A 23677-nucleotide genomic window follows, 5' to 3' on the forward strand; every position below is an offset into this window, starting at 1 on the left:
AACAAGAATAAAGTTTCTAGAGAAACTAGTGGAAAAGAAAAAGAACAAAACAAAAACTTAAGCCAAATACTCAACTATTTTGCTCACACAGAGGGAGGGACGGCTGGCTATGGGTGTGCACAGCTTTTAATCCTAAACATTGGAGGCACAGAAGGCAAGGTTCTATGGGTTTGAGACCAGCCTGGTTTACATAGAATGCCGGGCCAACTAGGGTTACATAGTGAGATCCTGTCATAAAAAGAAACAAGAAGCTGGGCAGTGGTGGCACATGCCTTTAATCCCAGCACTTGGGAGGCAGAGGCAGGTGGATTTCTGAGTTCAAGGCCAGCCTGGTCTACAGAGTGAGTTCCAGGACAGCCAGGGCTACACAGAGAAACCCTGTCTCGAAACAAAACAAAACAAAAAACAAAAACAAAATAAAACAAACAAACAAAAAGAAACAAGAAGATAAGAAGAAGGTAAGTTAGACCTTACCTTCTTAGTCTTGCAGCTATTACGTTCCCTCAGGAGCCCAGGGCCTCCGCCCGTGCTGGGCAGTCAATCACTGAACCACTGAGCTGGTCCCCTACCCTGCATTTTGAGTTGGCTGGCCATTGTGACTTCTCCACACTTTGGGGCTGTGCTGCCCCACCCCCTACCAGGGGATGAGGGAATAAAGCAGCTTTCTGGGAGACAGCTTGAATGTGAGACAGACCCCTCAGCTGTGGCTGCCACTGGAAGCTGAGATGACTTTTATGGCAAAACATCTTCCAAGCTGGTCCGTTTAGCCCCTGTGGGGGAAAGGCCCCTTTGGCAAGGCAAGCCTGCCTTATTATTTACCTATTGTTTCTGCTTTGCATATCAACTTCTTTTAAAGCAGTAGTTCTCAACCTGGGGGTCACGACCCCCTTTGGGGGTCAAATGACCCTTTTATGGGGAGGTGGGGGTCGCCTAAGACCACTGGACAACATATTTACATTATGATTCGTACTAGCAAAACTGGTTATGAAGTAGCATTAGGAAGGTTGAGAATCACTGTTTTAAAGCAATCTATCTCAATAAAGGGCCACAGTAGGAAGCAACACCGTCCCCAGCTGCCCAGTGTCTTAAGGATACCTTAAGCATCTTCCAAATTTAGGCTTCTATATAGGTAGGCTGGAACAAAGCTTGAAGCTATGTTTCCCACTTGTGTGTGTGTATGGGGTGATTACTGGAGTCCCAGAGTCCAGTCTAAGAACTGCTATCATTCTTATTCAAATTCACCATCTCAAAGTGGAGTTCACTGTCTTTTCATTATCCAACAAAATGCCATTTAAGGCAGTATTTCCCGTATCGGCTTTGAAACCTGTTAACTCTCATTAGCTCTCTTGCCTCCCAAAATCTAATCACCGGGTTCTGCTCTATATTCCCTGTGATGCTAGAAACCTTTGTCCATGCTTTCTTATTCAGCAAAACAGAGTATGAGGACACACCTAGCTTTCTGGTCTGGGTGCTGGGATGAGAACATCGTGTACAACATGAGAGGCAATCTTGGAATGAGAATTTCTGCTGAGTGGTGGTGGCAAACACCTTTAATCCCATCTCTCAGTTCAAGGCCAGCCTGGGCTACATAGGGAGTTCCAGCACAGACAGGGTTACTCACAGAAACTGTCTCAAAGAAAACAAAAGGAAAACAAGAAAATTTTTCATGCAAAAGAGCATAGTGGGCCATGAATATCTCAATGCAACGGCTGGTACCTAGGGGGTCTATCAGGGTCCATCGTTATGTTTGGTGGCCCAACAGAGGCTGCCCTGATGATTGACTCTAGCCTCCACTCTGGGGGACCTTTACCCTCATAGATGTGCACATGCACGGTTCTCACTTAGAGGACCAACTCCAAAGAGTCTTAGCCAACTCAGCAAGGGTGTTTGGTTCCTAGTGCCTGCCCACCACCTTCTTTTGTATTCTGGCCGCCCCTCCCCCTCCAAACAGCCTACACAAGGGTTCGGAGGTTTGTAACCTATAAATAGTGTGAAATCACAGAGCCTTGGAATTTTAGCTAGAAGGAAGAAGAGAAGTTCCACTTGCCCAATCCTTCCCTCTATTGATGAAGAAACAGGTGTAGCGAGATTAGGTGACTTGCCTAAGTCACGCAGCAGGCTCCCGCCCCAAGTCAGCACCCCACACCTTAAGAGTGTCAGCGACAGGCTGACTTCACACGGTTGCCCCGGGGAGGTGGCTCTGCGGCTGATCCGCTGGATGGGAAGAGTTCCCGAGGCTGGGGTTGGGCCGCTAGCAAGCCAGTCCCTAACTCAGCTCCTCGCTCGGCCGCGCCCCCGCCGCCCGCACAGCCCGCACTGCCTGCCCCTCCTGGGCGCCGACCTGTCACCCAGCCGCCCCCACGTGCACCCAGCTCGCAGGATCAAAGTCTGGGGCGGCCGGGCCGGCGGAGGGGAACCGCGGCCCGGAACCCGCACCGCAGGAAGCGGGAACTGCCCACTGCGCCCCAGGGCTCGGCGCCACCGCCCTGCCGCCTGCCCACCGCTGCACGCGGCCCGCGCCCACCCTCCCCCGCACCGCCCGCCGCTGCACCCGGCCGCGGCCCCCGGCCCACGCCCGGCTCCCCAGAGCACAGGCCCCGCCCCCAGCTCCCGCGGCCGCGCCCCGCCCCCTCCCGCCCCTCCAGCCAATAGAGGCAGAGGAGGGGCGGGACGCCAGGGCTGTCGTGAGGCAGCTCTGGCCAATGGGGAGGCGAGCCGGGCCTGGGGGGCGGGGCGCCGGGGCCTTGTCACGCTCGGGTCCGTGTGAAAACGGGGGTTCCGAGTGCAAAGCAAAGTTTTTTTGTAAACCGTCTGCAAAGGCGGGGGGGCGAAGACGGCAGCCGCTGCCGAGCGGAGCGCAGTCGTCGCGGACGCCGTCTCCCAAGCGCCTCGGTCTGATGCTCGGCAGCCCCTCGGCACGTAGTGGCCCGCCTCGCCAGTCCAGCCGAGCGCCGGCGCTTGAGTAGCTGCGCGGCCGGCGGTTTCCCCACAGCACCGCTCCCGCGTCAGCGCCGAGCCTCAGGCCGCCGCCATGGGCTGCTGGGGCCGCAACCGCGGCCGGCTGCTGTGCATGCTGCTGCTGACCTTCATGTTCATGGTGCTGGAGGTGGTGGTGAGCCGGGTGACCGCGTCGCTCGCCATGCTGTCCGACTCCTTCCACATGCTGTCGGACGTGCTGGCGCTCGTGGTGGCGCTGGTGGCCGAGCGCTTCGCCCGGAGGACTCACGCCACGCAGAAGAACACATTCGGCTGGATCCGCGCCGAGGTGATGGGCGCGCTGGTGAACGCCATCTTCCTCACGGGGCTGTGCTTCGCCATCCTGCTGGAAGCCGTCGAGCGCTTCATCGAGCCGCATGAGATGCAGCAGCCGCTCGTGGTGCTGAGCGTCGGCGTAGCGGGGCTGCTGGTCAACGTGCTGGGGCTCTGCCTGTTCCACCACCACAGCGGCGAGGGCCAGGGCGCGGGCCACGGCCACTCGCACGGCCACGGCCACCTCGCCAAGGGCGCGCGCAAGGCGGGCCGCGCCGGGGGTGAGACGGGCACGCCACCCGGCCGGGCTCCGGACCAGGAGGAGACCAACACGCTGGTGGCCAACACCAGCAATTCCAACGGGCTGAAGGCGGACCAAGCAGGTGAGCTCTAGAGGGGTCGGGACGGGCGCCCCCTGGTGACCGCGGTGGGTGCCACGCCCCGCGCCCGGGTGCGCGGTGGTTTGGTGCCCACTGAACAAGTTTGATAATGATGTGTTGGGGGTGTGTGGGCCCTGGTTAAAGGCGGCCTTTGTGAACGGGAGTGTGTGTTTCCCTGAAAACCGACCACCTAATCCGGAAAATCACAGCTTAGGGACCTGCCAGGGCACGTTGCACCCTTGCCTCTTCGGGTTTGGCGTAATGGTGCTATACCCGATGGTGATGTATTACCCTCGTGGTTTTAACGAGCGTTTTTCATCTTGAGCACACGTGTGCTTGATGGTAATCTGGAAGGTAAGTGTTGAAAAGAAAGGAGAAGGAACCAGCCAGTACCACCCAAGCTCGATGTTAACGTTGTGTGTTCCTTCCAGTTTTTCTTGCCATTTGTATCTGGTTGAGTTACATCCAGAGGCATCTTAACTTCTCCAGTGCATAGTAACGTGTTAAGAAGTTCAGGTGGTGCATAGGAAAGGAGAAAAATGAAGCTACTCAGGTGTGCCGTCTGACTGGAACTTTTGGGTTACTTAGTGACTACTGACTTACAATTTTGTTGGTAGCTTCAGGTTGTGTTTTGTTGGTTGGTTTGTTTTTGGTTTCTCGAGACAGGGTTTCTCTGTGTAGCCTTGCCTATCCTGGAACTCACTGTGTAAAACAAGCTGGCCTCAAACTCAGAGAATTCCTCCTGCATCTGTCTCCTCAGTGCTGGGATCAAAGGCCTGCACTGCCCAGCAATAGCCCCAGGTTGTTGATTTGTCAGTTTGTAAACCCCTCTACCAAGACACCATGTTTTGTGTTCATGATGAATATTTTACGTTAGAGCCACTTTTCTCAGCCTACCTAGTGTCACTGACTACAGAGAGCCTCCCATCAGATTAGTTCGTGTGAGAGGACTTATCCTCAGTGCTGCTTAACTGCCTGCCTTAAATTCTGTTTCTCTTGTATGTTTCAGAGAAGTGAAGCAGAGTGTTTACAGAACACCAACCCAGTAGTGAGGGCAGCCCAGAGGGTGGGAAGGAGCACAGAGGAGCAGTAGCCCAGTGAGTGACACAGTTGGATTTCCACTGTCGTGTGCTGCAGTGCCCAGTGTCAGCACACTGGGAATTGCTCTCCGCACACTTCCGTTGAGGTTTATGAAACAAGTTTAAACATACTCACTGCTGGACAAGATGTCTCTATGGCCACTGTAAACGTGCTTAACTAAAATTGTATTATTTTGTTGTAGAGCCAGAAAAATTGAGAAGTGATGATCCAGTGGATTTACAAGTCAATGGGACCCTCATCCAGGAGTCGGACAGTCTGGAATCAGAAGACAACAGGGCTGGACAGCTGAACATGCGAGGAGTGTTTCTGCACGTCCTTGGAGATGCCTTGGGCTCCGTGATCGTGGTGGTGAACGCCTTGGTCTTTTACTTTTCCTGGAAGGGTTGTACTGAAGACAACTTTTGTATGAACCCGTGTTTTCCTGATCCCTGCAAATCGTCTGTGGAGATAATGAACAGCACCCAGGTCCCAGTGCGTGAGGCTGGTCCGTGCTGGGTGCTCTACCTGGACCCGACCCTTTGTATTATCATGGTTTGTATACTTCTTTACACGACTTACCCGTTGCTTAAGGAGTCTGCTCTCATCCTTTTACAGACTGTTCCTAAGCAAATCGATATCAAACATTTGGTCAAAGAGCTACGCGCTGTTGAAGGAGTCGAGGAGGTGCATGAGTTACACGTGTGGCAGCTCGCCGGAAGCAGGATCATCGCCACCGCCCACATAAAGTGTGAAGACCCAGCTTCCTACATGCAGGTGGCCAAGACCATTAAAGATGTTTTCCACAATCATGGAATCCATGCCACTACCATCCAGCCTGAATTCGCTAGTGTAGGCTCTAAATCAAGTGTAGTCCCGTGTGAGCTCGCCTGCAGAACTCAGTGTGCTCTGAAGCAGTGCTGCGGGACTCGGCCGCAAGTCCACTCTGGGAAGGATGCTGAGAAGGCGCCGACAGTTAGCATTTCTTGTTTAGAACTCAGTGAAAATCTAGAGAAGCAGCCCAGGAGGACTAAAGCTGAAGGCAGTCTCCCCGCTGTGGTGATAGAGATTAAAAACGTGCCAAACAAACAGCCCGAATCATCTCTGTGAGTCTTGAAAAAGATGGGATATTTGACTTTTGCTTTTAAACTGCAAGAGAAAATAGACTCGATTGAAATACTAAGTTTGCCAAGTAGTGTAATTGAAGTCCTTGTCTGGTCGCACAGTTTAATTCTATTTTTGTAAGAACCACATGGGAGTGCATACTAGAGTGTGCCCCATCACAGTCTGTGATTCTTAGTGCATAGTGCGGCTATGCTGGAACACGTTTGAAAGCCAGTTTAACACTATGTTACAGTTTTGTTTAAAGTAAGTATAAACCTTATATGACATAATGACATTTGATTCCTGGTTTTCCCATGATAAGGATTAGGGGGATAAATAAAATTGTTACTGGAATTTCTCTGCTTTTCTTTCCCCCCCATTGTTATATCTTGTCTGTTAGCATTATAATTGCCAGGCCTTTAAAATCATCAAGTTTGTTTCCTTCGATGCTTGAGGGGATAGTTACTTGCCCTTTGAGATCATAAACATAGCACAATGGCAGCATATTTTCAGAGCGAGTCATGACTATTAGCAGGAAATAAGATTAGGCACTACTCTGTTCCCTACTGCTGAGCAGTAGTAGCCTAGTAAACCCTAAGGTAACTCACAAGGCGAGTTACAGTTTATACATCTTGGAGCACATAGGGGATAAGAGCAGGGAAGAAGACAAGCTACGTCAGTTATTGCATACTCATGTTGAGATTACAGCTCTAAATTATCTTGAAAATCTTCAATGGCTTTATTCTACCAAAGTTGGTCTAAACATGTTGCCAGTGTTGCTTTCTTTCGAAGACTGGTGTTAGCAACCCTGAGGTGAAAGGTTCTAAGTGCGTGAATGTTTTTGAGAATGCGGACTTGGCTTCTTAAACTGCAGACTATTAATCTTAGATTGTGTCTTAAACTTCCATAGTGACCCGTCAAATGGATTGAATACCTTCCTTCATGTGCAGCCAACACCGTGTGTGCTTAGCCAAGAGCCAGTGACTTGAAAATGAAATCAGATGGCTCATGCAATTTGGATGTTACTTTAGAAAGCAAAACCAGTAAGAGGAAGGCTTAGGTGTTTAGCTTCCATGTCTTGGCTTGCTGGCTCGCACTGTGCTCCCTGTGCAGGACACCGCACTTTGCACCCAGGAAGTCATTCACGGCTGCTCTGTTGCCACAGATTTCAAATCCAACGCAAACATTTGAAGATTTTTAAGTTATGTTTTCCTTGATAGAGAAAGGTTAATGTTTCGTGAAGGAAATGTAGATTTTTGTCTTCAAAAGAGTGATTATTACTATCAGTTATGTATAGCTCTATTTTTCTAGGAACAAAGTATTCTGACTACTTCAATAACTTTTATAGCTGACTACTTTTGGGAAAGTTAACTTTTGGGATTTGAAATAATTCATTGCTTAATAATCTGAAAATGGAAATGTTAAGAGTATGACAGTTACTTTAAGGGATAGTGTCTCCTCTAGTGTAATAAGCCTGTTGCTGGCAACGGGCCTACTTAAGAACAGCTGGATTTTCTGATAAGTGTAATTTTTGGAATATAGTTTGTAAGTTCACATTTACTACACTGGGCCAACCATCAACCTACATACTTTACTAATGTCTGACCTAACCCCTTGGCAGGTGGTTACTTTGACTTTTGCAAAATGTTTGTTTGTTTGTTTGTTTGTTTGTTTGTTTTAAAAAAAAAACCATGAAATTGAGAGCTCTGTGAGTGGTGTGAAAGGGAACTCCAGCGGCACTGTGCAGAAGGCTTCAGTGTTTCCACAGTGGTACAGGAATGCAAGGGGAAAGCCTATGGTATCCAGGAGGTGTCCTTCAGAACACTCGGGCAGGTTTATGTCACGGAGGAGGGCTGTGTCAATCCAATTTTCAGAAGTGCTTTAAGGTGGTGGTGACCTGGGTCAAGTGGCTTCTATGTAAAAAAGTGGTACCGAAGGCTTTTTTCCCCCCCAAAGGTGTTTGTCATAGCAAAATCCATGGGTGCCAACTCACCTTGAGGTTTTAGAGAATTATTTATTTCTTTACAATGCACTTTCTAACCCTTTTTTTTTTTTTAGCTATATTAGCATTATCTTTAAGAAGAAAGATGTTTTTATATTTAAATGTTGTAGAATTTGAGTGTCTTTTCCAAAATAGCTTATTTCTTGAGAGAAAATGAGGAGCTACCTTGGCCTGTTTGGGACTATCCTATTGTTAAATGTGCTTCCTCTCAGTGCCTCAGGGCTGGGGGAGGCCTCCCTGCTTTGCCTTACTTGAGCCAGGTCATTGTGGACTGAGTGAGGAAGGGTTGTATGCTCCCACAGTACACTCAGACAGGAATCCTTTCAAGCCATGTGCAGCCTTGGAACAATGGACTTGATTTCCCATGGCCAGCTTTGAACTCGCAGGAGGAATTTTTTTCTGGGGCGTATCTACATTGAAGAAGTACAGGCTAGAACATGGAAAACGATCCTCGAATATTGTACTGTATTTTCACACCCAAAACAAAATGCTGGGTAGCTTTATCCTAAGATGTGTAGTTTGAGCAGGAAGGGTTCCATCAAGTTTACTGTGGAGGGTCTCGGGAGGCTGTTTATGTGTGTGTGTGTTGTCAGCATCTGTTATTCTGAGTTCCTGAAAGTTTTGAGGGAAAAGAAAAACTAATGTGAAGTATTTGGTAGGTAAACTGGTTTTGAATGTTTTTAACTGTTTTGCAAGCAGATACCATTTGAACAAAAAACAAAACAAAAAACTGTCCTTAACCTGCTGTCTTAAGGTAGTTCTACACAAATACAGAGATTAATTTGCTGTCTTAAGGTAGTCCTACACACGGAGAGTGGTTCTACAGTAAGAAATATTTATTTTAGTACTGTGTTTCAGTTTCATTTAAGAGGTAACAGTGTTAAGAGGTGATGGGAAAGTGGAAGGCTTTTGTTGGTGTCTGTAATCGAAACTGCCCCAGTGCTTCATGGTCTGTAGAACGGGATTGCAATCACACTATTTTGATACAGCACTGCATATATGCATACGTATATGTATATGCTGGTCCTATTTTGTTTTACTAACAAGCTCTGGAATGTTTAGCAGTCATTCATTTTCACCGGCACAAGAGCCTTTTGTATATTAATCAATTTAAACTTTTAAACCAAAAACATTAAGGCTCAGTGTCAGGCAGAAAAGATGCTGAGGTAGAATGTAACATAGAATTACTATGTGGTTATATAAAATGACACAAATGCCGTGATACGGATCTGCCTTGAAACAGCACAATGAGGTATTAGTGTCTGATTCTCTGTAGACGCTCTCGCGTTGGTCCTGTCTGCTGCTGCCCGTCCATCCCCTGGGCCAAGGGCAGTTAATGAGGCTCATCCAGAAGGTGCGGCAGCCTTTCCCCTAACTTCTGTGTGTTTTATGACTCTGTGTTATTTCCAAAGCTGTTCCTACCTCACCATGAGGCTTTATGGATTGTTATGTACTATAAATGTTCTATATGAGACAAGACTACTGTGTTTCTTCTCATTTATTAAAAGTTAAGTAGAAAAATAAACTCGTTCGAATATCTACTTTGTGCACGTGGCCCTCCCCTCTTACACTGTAGTGGGTAAAAGAAGTGGACTTTTCTAGCATACAAGAGGACAGTGGTGTGGAAGATGACTGATCAAAGTCTATCAGAGGAACAGAAAGGTTCACTCACTGTGGGGCTAGTAGGCTCTGAAAATGCTTGGTTTTGAGCATAAATTTGTGGGATATCTTTAATGTTTATCCTGCTCCTATTGGTAATTTATATTTTGTAATTTTGAGCAAAGTTATGAATGATAATCACTTTATACCTACATGACGTCTAAAACTAATACAGAAAATGGCACCTCAGTGTGAGTCTATTTCAGGGTAGCACAGATAATTGGATGAGAAGTTTCAAGAACTTTTGTTTCTGGCTGGGGGACAACAGTTTAAAAATCAATACACAATAGAAGGAAGGCGAGTGTTCAGGGCAAGTACAATAGATACTCTAAAACGGGGAGGTACAGCTAGAGAAATGCGGTTTAAGGTGGAAAGGATTGAGAGGCCAAGGATTACAGGTTAGGATGAAGTGTTGGAGGTGAAAGATGGAGATGAGGCCGCAAGTCTCAACTGGGCCTTAAAGGGAAAGGAAACTCAAATTGTTCTTAAGATTGTCTTATGCTATGAGTATTTTCCTTCCATGTATGTCTGGGTACCACATAGGTCAGGTGGCATCAGGGGTCAGAAAAGGGAACTGAATCCTCTGGAACTTTAATTTACAGATGTTTGTTAGCTGCAGTGTGGGTGCTGGGATCTGAACCTGGGGCCTCTGGAAGAGCAAGTGTTCTTAAGTGCTGACGTATCTCTTAAGCCCCTCATACATTTTTTTTTAATTAAATTGTATGTGTATGTGTGCGAATGACACATGGCCCTGGAGTCAGAAAGAAGGGTGTCAAATGCCAGTGGAGCTGGAATCCTGCACTCCCTGATGGAGGGGTTAGGAACCAAACTGGGCCTCTCAGAGCAGGGAGTGCAATCAGACTCTGGTCCTCTTAAAGAGCAGGAAGTGCTCTCAACTGCCATGACATCTCCAGCCCTGCAAACTCAGTTTTTGAGTAGATAAAGTAGAGAAAGAACTGGGCATGATAGATTTGAAAAGCAAGCTGGCAGTGTCCACCCTCCCTGGTTCCTAACCTCTCCGTGTTCACTTGCGCCTCCAGGTGCTTGCTTGACTCAACAGACACTAACATGTTAGTACACTGCCGACCTCAGACTGCAGAGCCAGTCAGTGCTACCTTAGAGTTGCTGCTGGTCGGCTTTTCATTTGGACCTGTTGGGAGGAAATGGCCTTCTGAGGCAATAGGAGTTTTCCCAAACTTCTCCATCTTCCCTGAAACAACGCTGTCTAATGTGTGTCACGCAGCCGAGTGAGGGCTGTTGTTTTAGAAACAGAGGAGAGTGGGGGAATGTCAGCAGCGTTAGGTGTTCCTGCACCGTCAGGATGGGTGCTCTTCCTCCTCACACAAGACCTCTAGACATTTACGACACCAGCATTTGCTTAGGAACCTGCTTCTAGATTGTAAACTGAGGTCACCTCTGTTTTCTCTATCTCTGTTTCCTTGAGATGTTGCCAGGGACTAGTAATGCTGTAGGTATTTACAGGTGGTTGAATGACTATCACGGCAGTCAGGCTGGGGAAGATACTTTAATAGTCAGGATGAGAGCGCTTGGCCGGCATCATGTTTATCCCAACGCTTGCCGAGCAGACGTATTCCACTATTCCCACTTCTCTGAAAAACATTTAAAAACCTCATCCAGTGATGGAGGCAGAGGCAGGACGGGAAGCTGCTTGTTCTCCCTCTCCTTGGACTTCCAGTATCTGCCTAGAAGTCCAAAATGAAGACTTCTTTGTGGTTCGGTCTAATGAGCTTGACAACAAAGGCCCATGAGTCAAACCAGGAAGTCACAGCCACCTGAAGAAATGAAGATTGTCACTGGATTAAAACCAGCAAGCACCTTGTTCTAAATTAGACTTTCTTAAGTGTTCTTAAGTTGTGAGTTAGTGTCAGTTTTGTTTTGTTTTGTTAATTTTGAGTTATATGGAGAGAGGAATAGGGTGTTTTATTTGTTTGTTTGCTTTGTTTTGTTTTTTTGGGGGGGTCTTGGTTTTAATCCAGCCTTAAAACTGGCAACGTTTTCACTTAAAGTGTAGTCTAGTACAGTTCTCTATGGGTGCTTCTGCTGGAGGGACACTGTGGCTTATGTAGCCTAAGGGTGATGTTGAACCCCAGCTGCACGGCTGAGGAGGAGAGGCAACAGGTGTACGCAGAGGAGAGCACAGAACACTGGCTGCTTTTTGACAAGTGAGTAAGCAGGCAGACCGTCCCAAGCTCCCCATCCATCAAGGGAATTAATAGCTCAGACTCCCCTGGTCTCCCCTCCCTCCCTCTGCCCACTGACAGGATGTCTCCCCTGCTGTGAACGGCTCCTAGGGAGGTGGCCTTGCACTTCAAAAACCAGGGAAGGTTTCTGACCCAGGCCAGCGGGTCCTCTTCGGATCTCTCCTTGCACAAGCTTTGATTTCACCAAGAACTGTTCGGGAATGTCTGGAGAGTCAAACCATAGGTCTCCGTTGGATGTCTGGGTTTATAATCCTGATAAAAGATTTCGACAGGTCTAGGTAGCCAAGCCTGTCTGAGGTGTTTAGAAAATATATCTGGCCGGGCGGTGGTGGCGCACGCCTTTAATCTCAGCACTTGGGAGGCAGAGGCAGGCGGATTTCTGAGTTCGAGAGTTCGAGGCTAGCCTGGTCTACAGAGTGAGTTCCAGGACAGCCAGGGCTATACAGAGAAACCCCGTCTCGAAGAAAAAAAAAAAAAATATATATATATATATATCTGCCCATGAACCACATGTGTGTGGCTGTTTGCATTGTGGAGCCCCTGGCTAGCTCTTTATAGAGTAAAAGTGGGGTTCTGATAGAAAAGGGGTTCAAAATTCAGCATCTTTTTAAGATACAAAATTGAATAGTCTTAAAATGTACAGTGACTAGTTTCTCTTTCTTTTTTTTTTTTTTTTTTTTGGTTTTTCAAGACAGGGTTTCTCTGTGTAGCTCTGGTTGTCCTGGAACTCACTCTGTAGACCAGAAATCCACCTGCCTCTGCTTCCCAAGTGCTGGGATTAAAGGTGTGCGCCACCACCGCCCGGCCTAGTTTCTCTTTCTAATGGCCTTGCCAGGTGTCTGTAGTCCTGGGGATTGAGTCCAGGGCTCCTGTGTGCTAGGCCAGTGCTCCACCAACTAACCCGTATCTCCAACTCTAAGTCCTCCTCTTTTAAGCCGCTAAAATTATGGCAGCAATAAGAAAAACAGACATAGATAAGCACACGTACACTGCTGTTGGTACACACTCTTTTATGCTTACAAAGACTCCTCTCGCTGCAGTTACATTACAGACTGACTTATAAATAAGATTTTTATTAGAAAAGGGCTAGATGTGCTGAGAGGTGACAGAGCTTAAGAAACAGCTAATATTGAATCTGGACTTTGAGGACGGCAAGGCTGGGGGTGGTGTGCCATACTAAGACAGCTTCCACTAAGGCTACTTGTGGCTTGTGTCTCAGGACACCGAGCTGAAGGGGCAAGAAAAGGATCGGGCGAGATGCTGAACATCCTCGTGTTAGAAGGGAGCCCACAAAGGGACGCATGGGTGGTTAGAGGTAATTACCCAAACCTGCTACAGCTGGCCCCTTGTGTATTTCCCCTTCCCTCCTTCCTTTCTCCCCTCTCTGTTCATCCAGTCACATCCTTATTAGCTCCGGTTTAGGAGCCAGGGCTGAGAGAGTGGGGACCCAGCAAGTGGAGGTGTTTGAGGCCCACACGCCTGCCGTTGGAAGCCTTGGTAGTGACCTCTGTGAAGGACAGATTTGGACACAATGACATCCTGACTGCCCTTCTAGATGATCTGCAGGACTCCTAATGGTCTGGTACAGTGTAGGGTGCTGGGCTGGGCACCCAGTGACCACAACCTTGGACCACAGCCTTTCCTCTTTGGCCTGGTTCCCCAACTGTAAAGTAAGGGGTTGGATGATCTCACCTTCAGGGTGTGTCAGAGTTCTGGTTCTGTGCCTGTCCAGAGGACACCATCACAGGCTGGTCACTTGTGGGGTACGATATCTCTACAGCCAGGGTTCTGAGTAGGCTGGGGCCTGGGGGATTAGTGCTTTTTGGGTGTGAATGAGGAAGCTGGTGGTTTGTCGGACTAATGCTGGCAATGTGAACAGGCCCTGATGTGGGCATCTACAGCTCGGTCTTTCACTGGGACAGACTCATACAGTAGTCTAACGCCGTTCCTTTGGGATCTTGGACACCTGGTTGATAAGCACAATTCAAGAGTGTGGTAGCTGCTGGGATTTGGCTTGGGTGTCAGTTTTGCTCAGAAGTTTTGGTGACAGAATATGTCAAGATTTGCTTTTAAGACATTTGCTACTTCTCACCCCCCCACCAACACACGGTCTAAATTCCAGGACCAGTGCTGCCCTCACCTCTGGGTGGACCCACTTATACTTTTTACCCCTGCCCAAGAATCCCTCACAGTCCAAGCCTAGTGAGGTCTGAAACAAATCTGTGAGCCTGGAGTCCAAAATGCTGGCTCCCAGGAAATGCAGGCACCCATTGGTGAGGTGCATGGTTCCTGTGTTCATCTGAGGCGATAGCGCAAACCAGGGGGTAGACACGGGGGCTCAGACTTTATGGGCACCCTTGTCTGGCCTTTTTCTGTAATAGGCTCTGAGGTGATGGATGTCACAAGTATTTCATTTCCTTCCCTTTGAACGGTGACGCTGTCTGTTCTACTAGGGCCATTCTAGCTCATCCCCACTGTGACTGTGACCTCTCCACATCAGATCTCTTCTTTCTACTGGGGTACTTTGTCCACCCTCCCCTTCTCTTCCCTCCCCTCCTTTCCACTTTCTTCCTCACCCCTCCTCCTCCCCTCTTTGTTCCATTCTTTGTTTCCTTACTGAGCACACACCTATGCTAAGCACTGGTTCTGTATTTGCTGTGGAACTGTCTTCCCAGCCTGATGCGGCCTGACAGAGTGCAAGTTAATGAGCAACAGGAAGTAAATAGCCAATTCTGTGGCTCTGCTCGGTGTGGTGTCCTCAGATCACTGGGTGCTGTGTTCAGTTTACAGATATAGAAACATCGGCATTCATCCCAAATTCCACATGCAACAGGCAGAGATGGCTGCTGGCTCCACCCAGCGTGGACTTCGGGATTTTGGCAGGAAGAGTGTCTCACCTTGTGTGGGGTTTGCAGAGGAGAGTATAAGTGGGACAGCCTGAGACCTTTCCTTACCTCATCTTTTAAAGCAAAACAGTAGTCTCTCCCCCCACACCCATACCATGCGTGTAGACAGATGATTTGTCAAGTGTATAAGTGGATTCCTTAGCATTTTATCACATTTGTTTGTTTATTTGTACACACACACACACACACACACGTCACAGTGCATCAATGGAGGTCAGAGAACAAGACACACACACACCCACAGCATAAGGTCTTTAGGCACCTTTACCCATGAGCCATCTCTTCAGTAAGTAAGTCATTGTTTAGAGCATCTTATTTATTGAGTGTGTTGAGGACACCCAGGATCAGCCCATATTTAACAACTATATAAACATACGTATTCATCTGTGCAAGGGTTACAAATATATTTTTTCTTGTTCAAATGAATAAAATTCTGTCAAGCAACTTAATCCACTTGGTAACATCAAAAGTTTAGAGCAATTCTAATAAGATAAGCATCTAAAGTAAAAATACTGTCCCTCTCCCTGGCACGATTCCATCCTGCGTGTCTGTTCTGAGGATCAGAAGACAGGTTTCCCCCACCTCCAACCCCTGTTTCTCTTACAAGAAATGTGCACCTCCCCATCTCATGGACATCTCTTAGGCCTCAAAACTACCTTTTCAGTTGCGAGCCAAAGGCTGACAAAGATTATCACTTTAAAGTGAAAATGACGAAAATCAGCACCAGTTATCATTGAGAACAGTCAGTTCTTAATGACAACATCTCATATCTATAGAGGAAGATGCAGAGTCAGAAGATGTAAAATCCTTAAGTTTTAATGTTTGGAAAACGATCTACCCAAGGATGGCAGCAAGTTTCCACAGGAAAAGTAAAATTTGATGAAGATGAGGAGGAGGAAGGACAGGAGGAAGAAGAAGAGAAGGGAACTGAAGAAAGTTCCACTGAAGAATCTGTACAAGATACCCCAGCCAAAGATGCACAGATCTCAAACCATAATGGAAAAGACTTAAAACCATCAACACCAAGATCAAAGGGTCAAGAGTCCTTCAAAAAACCAGGAAAAAAAAATCCGAAAACACCAAAGTGACCCAGTTCTGAAGAAGACATTAAGGCAAAAATGTATGTAAGCAGACAAAGCTCACTGAACATTCCTGGGCACTCCTGGGAAGGTTAGCCCGAGGATGAGGAAAGAGGAAAAGGAAAAAGAAATGAGGTCCATTCTGAGGACCACATGATCCAGACCAAAGCCTTCTATTTTAACCTCAGTCCCCTCTCCTGAGCCATCCATTCCCCACCCCACCACACCCCCCTTGCACACTGGAAGCAAACTCTTGTTTTCCTAAAGCATTTTTCTTTCACGCTTCAGAACAAAAAAGGTCCCTCTATAATAAACCACTCTATGCAAAAGTGGCAGGGCCACTGGTCCTTGAGCTATGACTCTGGGAAAAGTGACAGAACTGGGCTTCACTATGAAAGGCTGCATGGAGTCCTCAGGCTGGATGGGCAGAGGAGGTAGCCGTGGGTTAGACTATGACTGTCAGCTCTTTTCCAGGGCAGAAGCAGCATTTCCATAATATTTATTGGTTCACATCGATTCTGTGGAAAGCTGAGAAGGAAGGAAATAAAGGCACATTCTTGGTAATATTTTGGCACCGGGCTCCAGTATTTTTATACCCAGCATTTTTATATACACACAGACTAACCACAGCATGTAACAGCTAGGACATGTGTAGCAGTGAGTTTTTGGCTACATTGTGGTACCAGCGAAATCACACAGACGCATGCACCGCCCAGGAGCTATCTTTGAATCCATGAATTGAAACACACACACACAGACACACACACACACACACACACACACACACAAGCTTGTTTTTAAAATGCCTTGACAACTTCAAAGGCTGGGCACTCCTAAACCTTCCCCTGCTACCCCAGGTCCAATCGGGGAAGTGGCCAGTGGGCGCTTACCGGAAATCTTACATGGCTGGTTGGCTTTATCTCCCGCCACTCCTGCATCCCATCCTTCTTCCCCAGTCATGGCGATTCCTCCCCATTCCTCTCTGTGTCCTCACACAGGCAACTCTAAGGGTCCCACCTTGTGCCCAACCATTGGCCATTGGCATCTTTACTGATTGACCAAAACCAACTGGGAGACAAGGACCTTTAGCGTTTGGACACAGAATTCTGATTGAATCAAAGCATCAGAACCACCAACAGCCATGACGTGAGGAAACACAGAGGAGAATGCTGGTCCAATGCTCTGTTCCTATGTTCATTGCTCTGGGCAGGCCACATTGCCTGCTCTGGGATACCAGGTTGTGGTGAGCATTCAGGCATAATTCCGGAATAATCTCTGTTGTGGCTCTTGGTGTTATTCCAGGCCCAGTATACAATCCCCAGAGGCTCAGATGACCCTTCTTTGGCCAGCCACAAAATGAACATGCTGAGACTTAAGTATGAGCCATCTGGCTAGGCGCATTTGACCCCTGGCCTCTGAGGGTCTCTCTGTCACCTTGGTGCCACCTCTTGCAGCTGTTTCCCCGGGCTGTCCTGTGGATCAGCTGGTTCTCTCTACATGTATCTACTGAGCACCAGACTGAGCAGCTATCAAGAGTGAGGGAGCTAGCAGGGAGCGCAGACGTCACTTCCTGCTCTCTCTGTACTCTAGTGACATAAAAATGAGGACAGGAAGTGGACCAAAGCTAACACAAAATTAAAGCAAGGGAGGAGAGCTAGGGGAGAGAAGGTGTGAGTGACAGCTGAGGATGCAGGGAAGTGAGCCCCTCGCGTTTCTGGGGAAGAGCTCAAGGAGTAGTGAAGCAAAGGAAGGCTGTGAGCTGGGGCTGGCTTTCTCGGAAGAATGGATTTATTTATGCTTCTGTCACACTGTAAAGCAGCCTTCTTCCCCTAAGCAGACATTTCACCTTTGGAGTTAGGCTGTCATCATCCCTTTGTTGAGTAACCGGGATAGTTGAAGCTACCCTGAGGAGCTGGGCCAGCAGCTGATCTGTTATGTAATGAAGGTGCCAGTGGTAACTCCACACAGCGCTTAGAGTCAAGCCAATGGTGGCCACCTCGAGCCCCAGGTAAGCCCAGGCACCTCAGAAGCTCCACAGAGGGGAGAAAGCAGCCATTTCTCAAAGCTACCAGCATGCCCACGCCTGCACTCTGGGAGCTTGTATGCAAACATTTGCTCCCTAGGACTGGAGGCCTCCCCCAGGAAAAGGGAGAGAATGCAGAGAAACAGAGACTGGCTCCGGTGTTCATGAATTATGTAACTCTAAGCAAGGTATTCCGATAAGAACTAAAGTGTGAGACTTTATGTCTTTAGATGCTGTACACCGTGAAGTGATGCATACATGTGTCTTGCACCGTGAGATAGTGGGCACATGTGTCTTACACTGTGAGGTGATGTGCACGTGTGTCTTGCACTGAGCTAGCACATTGTAGAAGTTCAGTGAGCTAGCCCTGAGCTTCTTCTTGCCTTGAAGTCATGATAATGGACTGGCCATCACTACTCTGTCCATGGCCTCATCTTCATGCAGCTGTTGGTAAAAGTGTGGCCCCTTGTAGTGGGGCTGGCCTAATGCTGCTTTATTCTAATGCTAATTTGGGGCCACCAAGACCCTTTGGGTTACCCCAAAGATGAGAGAATGCACATGCAAGACATTGAGTGACCCTGCCTCTAGTTAATCGTGATCAGTAAATAAAGACGCCAACAGACGGTAGCTGGGCAGAGAAGACATAGGTGGGGTTGAGGTTTCACAGGTTTGGAGGAGAGGGAGAAGAAGAATGTCCAGGAGGGAGAAGGAGAGCCACTAGCTCAGCCATAAAAACGTGGCCCTGTGGGCTGGTCAATTGGGTTAAGAGCAGTCCAGATGGAACATAGTAAATAGCAAGTAATAACTCGGGTTATCGATAGGAAGATAGATTCTACAGCACAGAGGGTAGGCAGCTGCCCAGCTATTGTGCTGCCTAAGGCACAGTAAAAACATAAAGGCTGTGTGTGCCTCTCATCCAGGAACATAAATAGTCTAAAGTGAAGAAGAAGCCCCATGCTGGAATTCTTAATAATTTATACTACAGCCCCTGAATGTCTAGGATAACAATGTGGGTTACAGGGCTTCCTGCATATCTGAGGAACTAGGTTGAGGTGGGTGGAGCCATATCAGATAAGCGAATTATGTTTGATCTCTTCTGATTTCTGTTCCCTCACAATGGCCTGGTGTCACTCTTCAGGCGTATCATTTGCATATGGATTTGGATGAATAAAATATTTGTTCTAAATGTGGCAAGAGAGCCATTGAGATGGCTCAGTAGGTAAAGGTGCTTGCTGCCTGATGACCTGATTTCAGTGCCCCAAACCCGCAGGGTTGGAGGAAAACGCTGACTCCTGTAAGTTCACCCCTCGCTCCTATGTGAGTTTTGACATGTATACTCACATAAAAAAAATAATGGTGTTTATTTGTTTTGGTTTTTCAAGACAGAGTTTCTCTGTATAGCCTTGGCTGTCCTGGAACTCACTCTGTAGACAAAGCAGCCTTGAACTCACAGAAATCCACCTGGCTCTGCCTCCCGAGTGCTGGAATTAAAGGCGTGCACTACCACCACTCAGCTAAAATAATGCCTGTTTCTTTGGTTTGTTTTTTGTTTTTGTTTTTGTTGTACGCACACAGATTCACAATCTCCTGAAACATCTGCTCACTTACATCAGACCTCGAGAGGCTGTTAGCAAAATCATTTGTTCCACGGAAGAGCCTGGTGTGGCTATCCAGGAAAAGACAGAGTTTGAGATTTGTGTGTGTGTGTGTGTGTTATTTTTTTTTTAGTCTTTTTTAAAATTTTTTTCTCAAATCATAATTAATTCACACAGGGGTATAAACACAGAAAGGCAGGATGTGGGGAATGGAATGACACTGGAGTGTGGGTGCTCAGGGGGAATACAGATATTTTCAAAACCGGGTATCGGCTGGGTGAAGGTTCAGGGGACAAGTCACCATGACTCTGCCTATGACTCGCTTGTCCCTGAGTTTGAGAATTTTAACAGTCTTCCTTTCCCCAGCTAGCAAGCTTGCAAAAGCTTCCGGGCAAGTCACCTGCCTGGGATGGATCATTCAGGGAGGTCACCCAGCCTGCTCTGGTCACAGCCATACAAGGTCCGTAGGCATTAAAACCTGCTTTTCAGCTGCTGCTCTTGCCTGACTGTACCCCAGGTCAGGATGCCATGACAGTCTCAGCTCTAGGATTTGAAGATGTAAATTAATTCCTAATCATACATTTTGACAGTTGGGTCTTGGGGTTCTTTTCTTTTGTGTTGTGTGATCTTTGACACTCTGTGTGGAGTGTTTTCAGGCTCAGTCTTTTGCAACTGGCTTTGTCATGCACAGAACGCAATCCACAGGGCTCTGCCTGCAGCTGCTGCACAGTGCCCTCCACAGAGAATTTACTTGGTTAGGGTCCTTCTGAGAGATAGTCAGGGGCCCAGTTCTCCACTCCTAAATGTCCCCATTAAATGCCACCACGGCAAAGTGCCGACTAAACACCACACAGATGCATGAGAACTCAGAAATTCCATACAGGTAAATGTAACTTTTTTTTTGGCCTGAGTGTGTGTGTGTGTGTGTGTGTGTGTGTGTGTGTGTGGAGGCTCATGTTCTGACATGCAGGTGCCCTTGGATGTCAGAAGGTGTTGGGTCCCCTGAAACTGGAATTACAAGCAGTTGTGAACTGCCTTGTGACCCATAGGTGGAATCCACACATGCACAGAACTATTTGTAAAACATGGTCAGCACAGGGAAACTTGGGGTTCCAGGCCGTATCTTTCTTAGTCCATGCTCAGGTGCTGGGGCAATGTCCCCAAGCTGGACAGTGAGGAGGAGCACAGATGTTAGCATCCTCTTGCTCCCTCTTCTTCTTCCCTTTCCCCATAGAAGTGAACTCACTGGCCAATGGATCAAGTTCACTGTCTTTAGGCTCTCACTAAATCCTAGGTCTCCCTGACCTAGGATTGTCCTGTAGTCTTCTGTTGCTAACATCGTAGTCCCAGCAGCCTCTGGCCCAGGCAAGCTTGTGAGGCCGTGCAAGCGTGGCAAGGGCCCCAGTGTCGGTCCTGGGAGGAGAGGGCTGTCAAGAATGCTGCACTGCAGCCTGTAAGAAGGTGGGAAAGAATCCTAACCCTGAGTACCTGGGCATGGGGCACACTTCCTCCAGAGCTGTGTATCCCCATGTCTCCTTATGGGTGAGTATTGGCTGAAGTGGAACTGACTTTATTACTCTGTGCAAAGAAAGCCCAGCTGTGCCAGAGGGAGGGGCCCTTGAAAAGTATTTCTGCTTTGGCTTGACTTGTCAAGTTAGTAGAAATGGGACCCCGCTGTTCCTTCCAGCAGTTACTAGAACACTCAAGGAATATGCAGAAGGCAAAGGCAAGGTGAAGGCCCAGCAGGACAGGACAAGGAGATGCTGAATAATTATTCTGGTTTGGATAGTTGAGTAAGGGTGAGAGGCAGCTTACCTATGAACAACCGGGTAACTCCATTGCAAGAGCACCTGCAGGTAGCCTCCAGTCCCCACTTGACACTCCCCTCCCCATGCCAGGGTGGCTCCTCTCCTACCATCTGGGGGATGGAGAAGTCCCTTGGCTTCAGCCTTGATTGCTGCTGAAATCTGTCCAGGATGGGGAGAGGAGAGGTGACTATTGTATGCAGAAGCAATCTGGGCAGGCAGGCCTCTGCATGGTAGGGCCAGTTCCTGCAGATGCTTGGAGTGAGGCAGCGCCCTGCTACCTGTGTAGGGTTTGGTGCAGCAGCTGACTCAGAGCACAGGGCCGATTATCCATAATTATAGGCCCATGGGGAATTGAGTCTTGCAAAAACACAGGGATCTTCTTGGTCCAAAAGCTGCTCCCAGCATCCCTCTAAGGAGGAAAGAACTTTCCACAAAACAAATCTTCAGAATTCTCCACACAGCAGCCCATAAGGCCAGAGCCACCACTGTAGCATAGTGTCCTGTGCCCCCTACCTCACCCCACCCCACCCCACCCCACCGTCCATCCCCCTCAAGACAAGCGCTGCTCTAGAAGCAACCATGTAGGTGTCAACCTTCCTCCAGATCCTGTAGCAAGACTGACAGGGCCTGCTAGCCAGGCTTCTGCCCACACCTCTGCCTCTCCTCACAACAGTCATGGGAGGAATGCAGCAGATAGTACCCAACCTGCCTGAGCTGGGCATTGCTCTGGGTACCGACGATCTTCCAGGGGAAGCCCTGTCCTCACACTGGAGAGAGAGACGGACACAATTACACAGCAGGCTGGCCTGACTCACTCAGGTGTCGGGGGAGTAAAGTGGAAGGGTGAACGAAGGAAGCCTCGCTAGTCATGTGCCCCTGAAGAAGCAAGAACCTGTCAGATATTTGAGGAGAGCCACACCAGAGTGAGAGGTTGTGGCCAAACTGGGAGAGTGGGGCACAGGCTGGAAGAAGGGCTAGGCCGGCTCTCCTTCTGCTGACTGGAGGGTTATGAATCCAGTATTGACACACTCCTCATGCTTATTCAACAGTTAAATGCCCCCTCCCACACTGCTTTGTGGGAGCAGAGCACAGGTAAGCATACAAGCTGGTAAACAGCAGGGGTGGGGGGTGGGGGGGTAGAGAGAGCAGAGGCTTAGTCAGTCCTGTTGGCAAAGCAGGAGAGGAGGCCGCCTCCAGACTTCCTTGGTAGGTAGAGATCTCAGGTTTCCTCATGACCAGTTGGGAGAAGTTAGACGTAGCTCTGCCTTTTTGCACCCTCGCCCCAGCCTTGCTACTCAGGGTATGGAGGTGAACTTGCAGAAATAGGAAGACTTCGAAGTGTGGGTCAAGGAAAACGTAGCATCTGACATTAGACAAATTCTACGTGGCCACTGGGTATTCCAGGGTAAGAGCTCACCAGGCCCTTGGGTGCTGAGTCCAGGGGCCTCTCTGGCTGGAAGCACAGCTATCCATCACCACATGAAGCCTCCTAAGCCCTGGGTCTGGCTGCAGCAGTCATTTAAGATCGATGGCTGCCAACCGCGGGAACCCTTAGAAAGATGGAGACGACACGCTAAAGAACCCAGCTCTGAGACAGCTTACTAGGGGTCAGGAAGATGAAAGAGGGTCAGCATAGACACCAAGAGCCTGCAGCCACAGAGGTGGAGGGTAAGCCATGAGAGTGTGGGGTTCTAAAAGCTGGGAGAAGAAAGTGTCTCCAAGGACAAAGGACCAAATGGTTTAAAAACCCTAGGGGGTAGGAGACAGGTGAGGAAGAGAGGGAGAGTTGGGTGTCTGTCAAGTGGCTAGTGACCACCTGGGAAGCCCTGTTCTGTGGTGACCTGAAAGGGGAGGAGGCGGGGCCAAGCCAGGAAGGGAAGCCAGGAATTTTCTTTCTTTCTTTCTTTCTTTCTTTCTCTCTTTCTTTCTTTCTTTCTTTCTTTTTTTTTTTTTTAAAGAGTTTTGCAGTATAGTGCAGTAGAAGAGTGGGCTGCCACTGAAGGAGATGTCGGAGCATAGCCTTTAGGAGATACCAAACGCGAGGCACATTCCAATGATAGGCGGGTGCTGAAAGACAAAGAGGGTCTCAACTTGGAATGTCACTGGACCTTCACCAAACCGCTGACTTGTGGACCAACTCAACGGCTCTGCCTCCTTGCTTGCCCGGAACTTACCTTTCTTTCTTTCTTTCTTTCTTTCTTTCTTTCTTTCTTTCTTTCTTTCTTTCTTTCTTTCTTTTTTGGTTTTGGTTTTTCGAGACAGGATTTCTCTGTGTAGCCCTGGCTGTCCTGGAACTCACTCTATAGACCAGGCTAGCCTCGAACTCTCGAACTCAGAAATCCGCCTGCCTCTGCCTCCCAAGTGCTGGGATTAAAGGCGTGTGCCACCACCACCCGGCCTGGAACTTTCTATCCCTAGTTGATATTACAACTCTAGATTCTAAATGACCCACTGGGACAATGGACAGACTCATGGTATGTCTGGTTTCCAAGTTTTTACCTCGTTAAGACTTAAGATTCGCCGGGTGGTGGTGGCGCACACCTTTAATCCCAGCACTTGGGAGGCAGAGGCAG

At 48.3% G+C, this 23677-nt stretch overlaps 1 protein-coding gene and 1 pseudogene across 1 annotated transcript; both read left to right on the top strand.

Moving 5' to 3' along the window:
* The first annotated feature begins 2871 nt into the window (after positions 1-2871).
* Slc30a1 (solute carrier family 30 member 1) lies at positions 2872-7476 on the top strand. Its single transcript, XM_028759050.1, has 2 exons — positions 2872-3632; positions 4912-7476. Exons 1-2 carry the CDS (start codon positions 3032-3034, stop codon positions 5814-5816), a joined length of 1506 nt encoding a protein of 501 aa, XP_028614883.1. The 5' UTR covers positions 2872-3031; the 3' UTR covers positions 5817-7476.
* A 4092-nt stretch (positions 7477-11568) lies between these two features.
* Positions 11569-17952, top strand: LOC114615183 (annotated as a pseudogene).
* Positions 17953-23677: the final 5725 nt, after the last annotated feature.

This window comes from Grammomys surdaster, unplaced genomic scaffold (genome assembly GCF_004785775.1).
Source record: "Grammomys surdaster isolate TR1022 unplaced genomic scaffold, NIH_TR_1.0 130, whole genome shotgun sequence".
Classification (NCBI taxonomy): Eukaryota; Metazoa; Chordata; class Mammalia; order Rodentia; family Muridae; genus Grammomys; species Grammomys surdaster.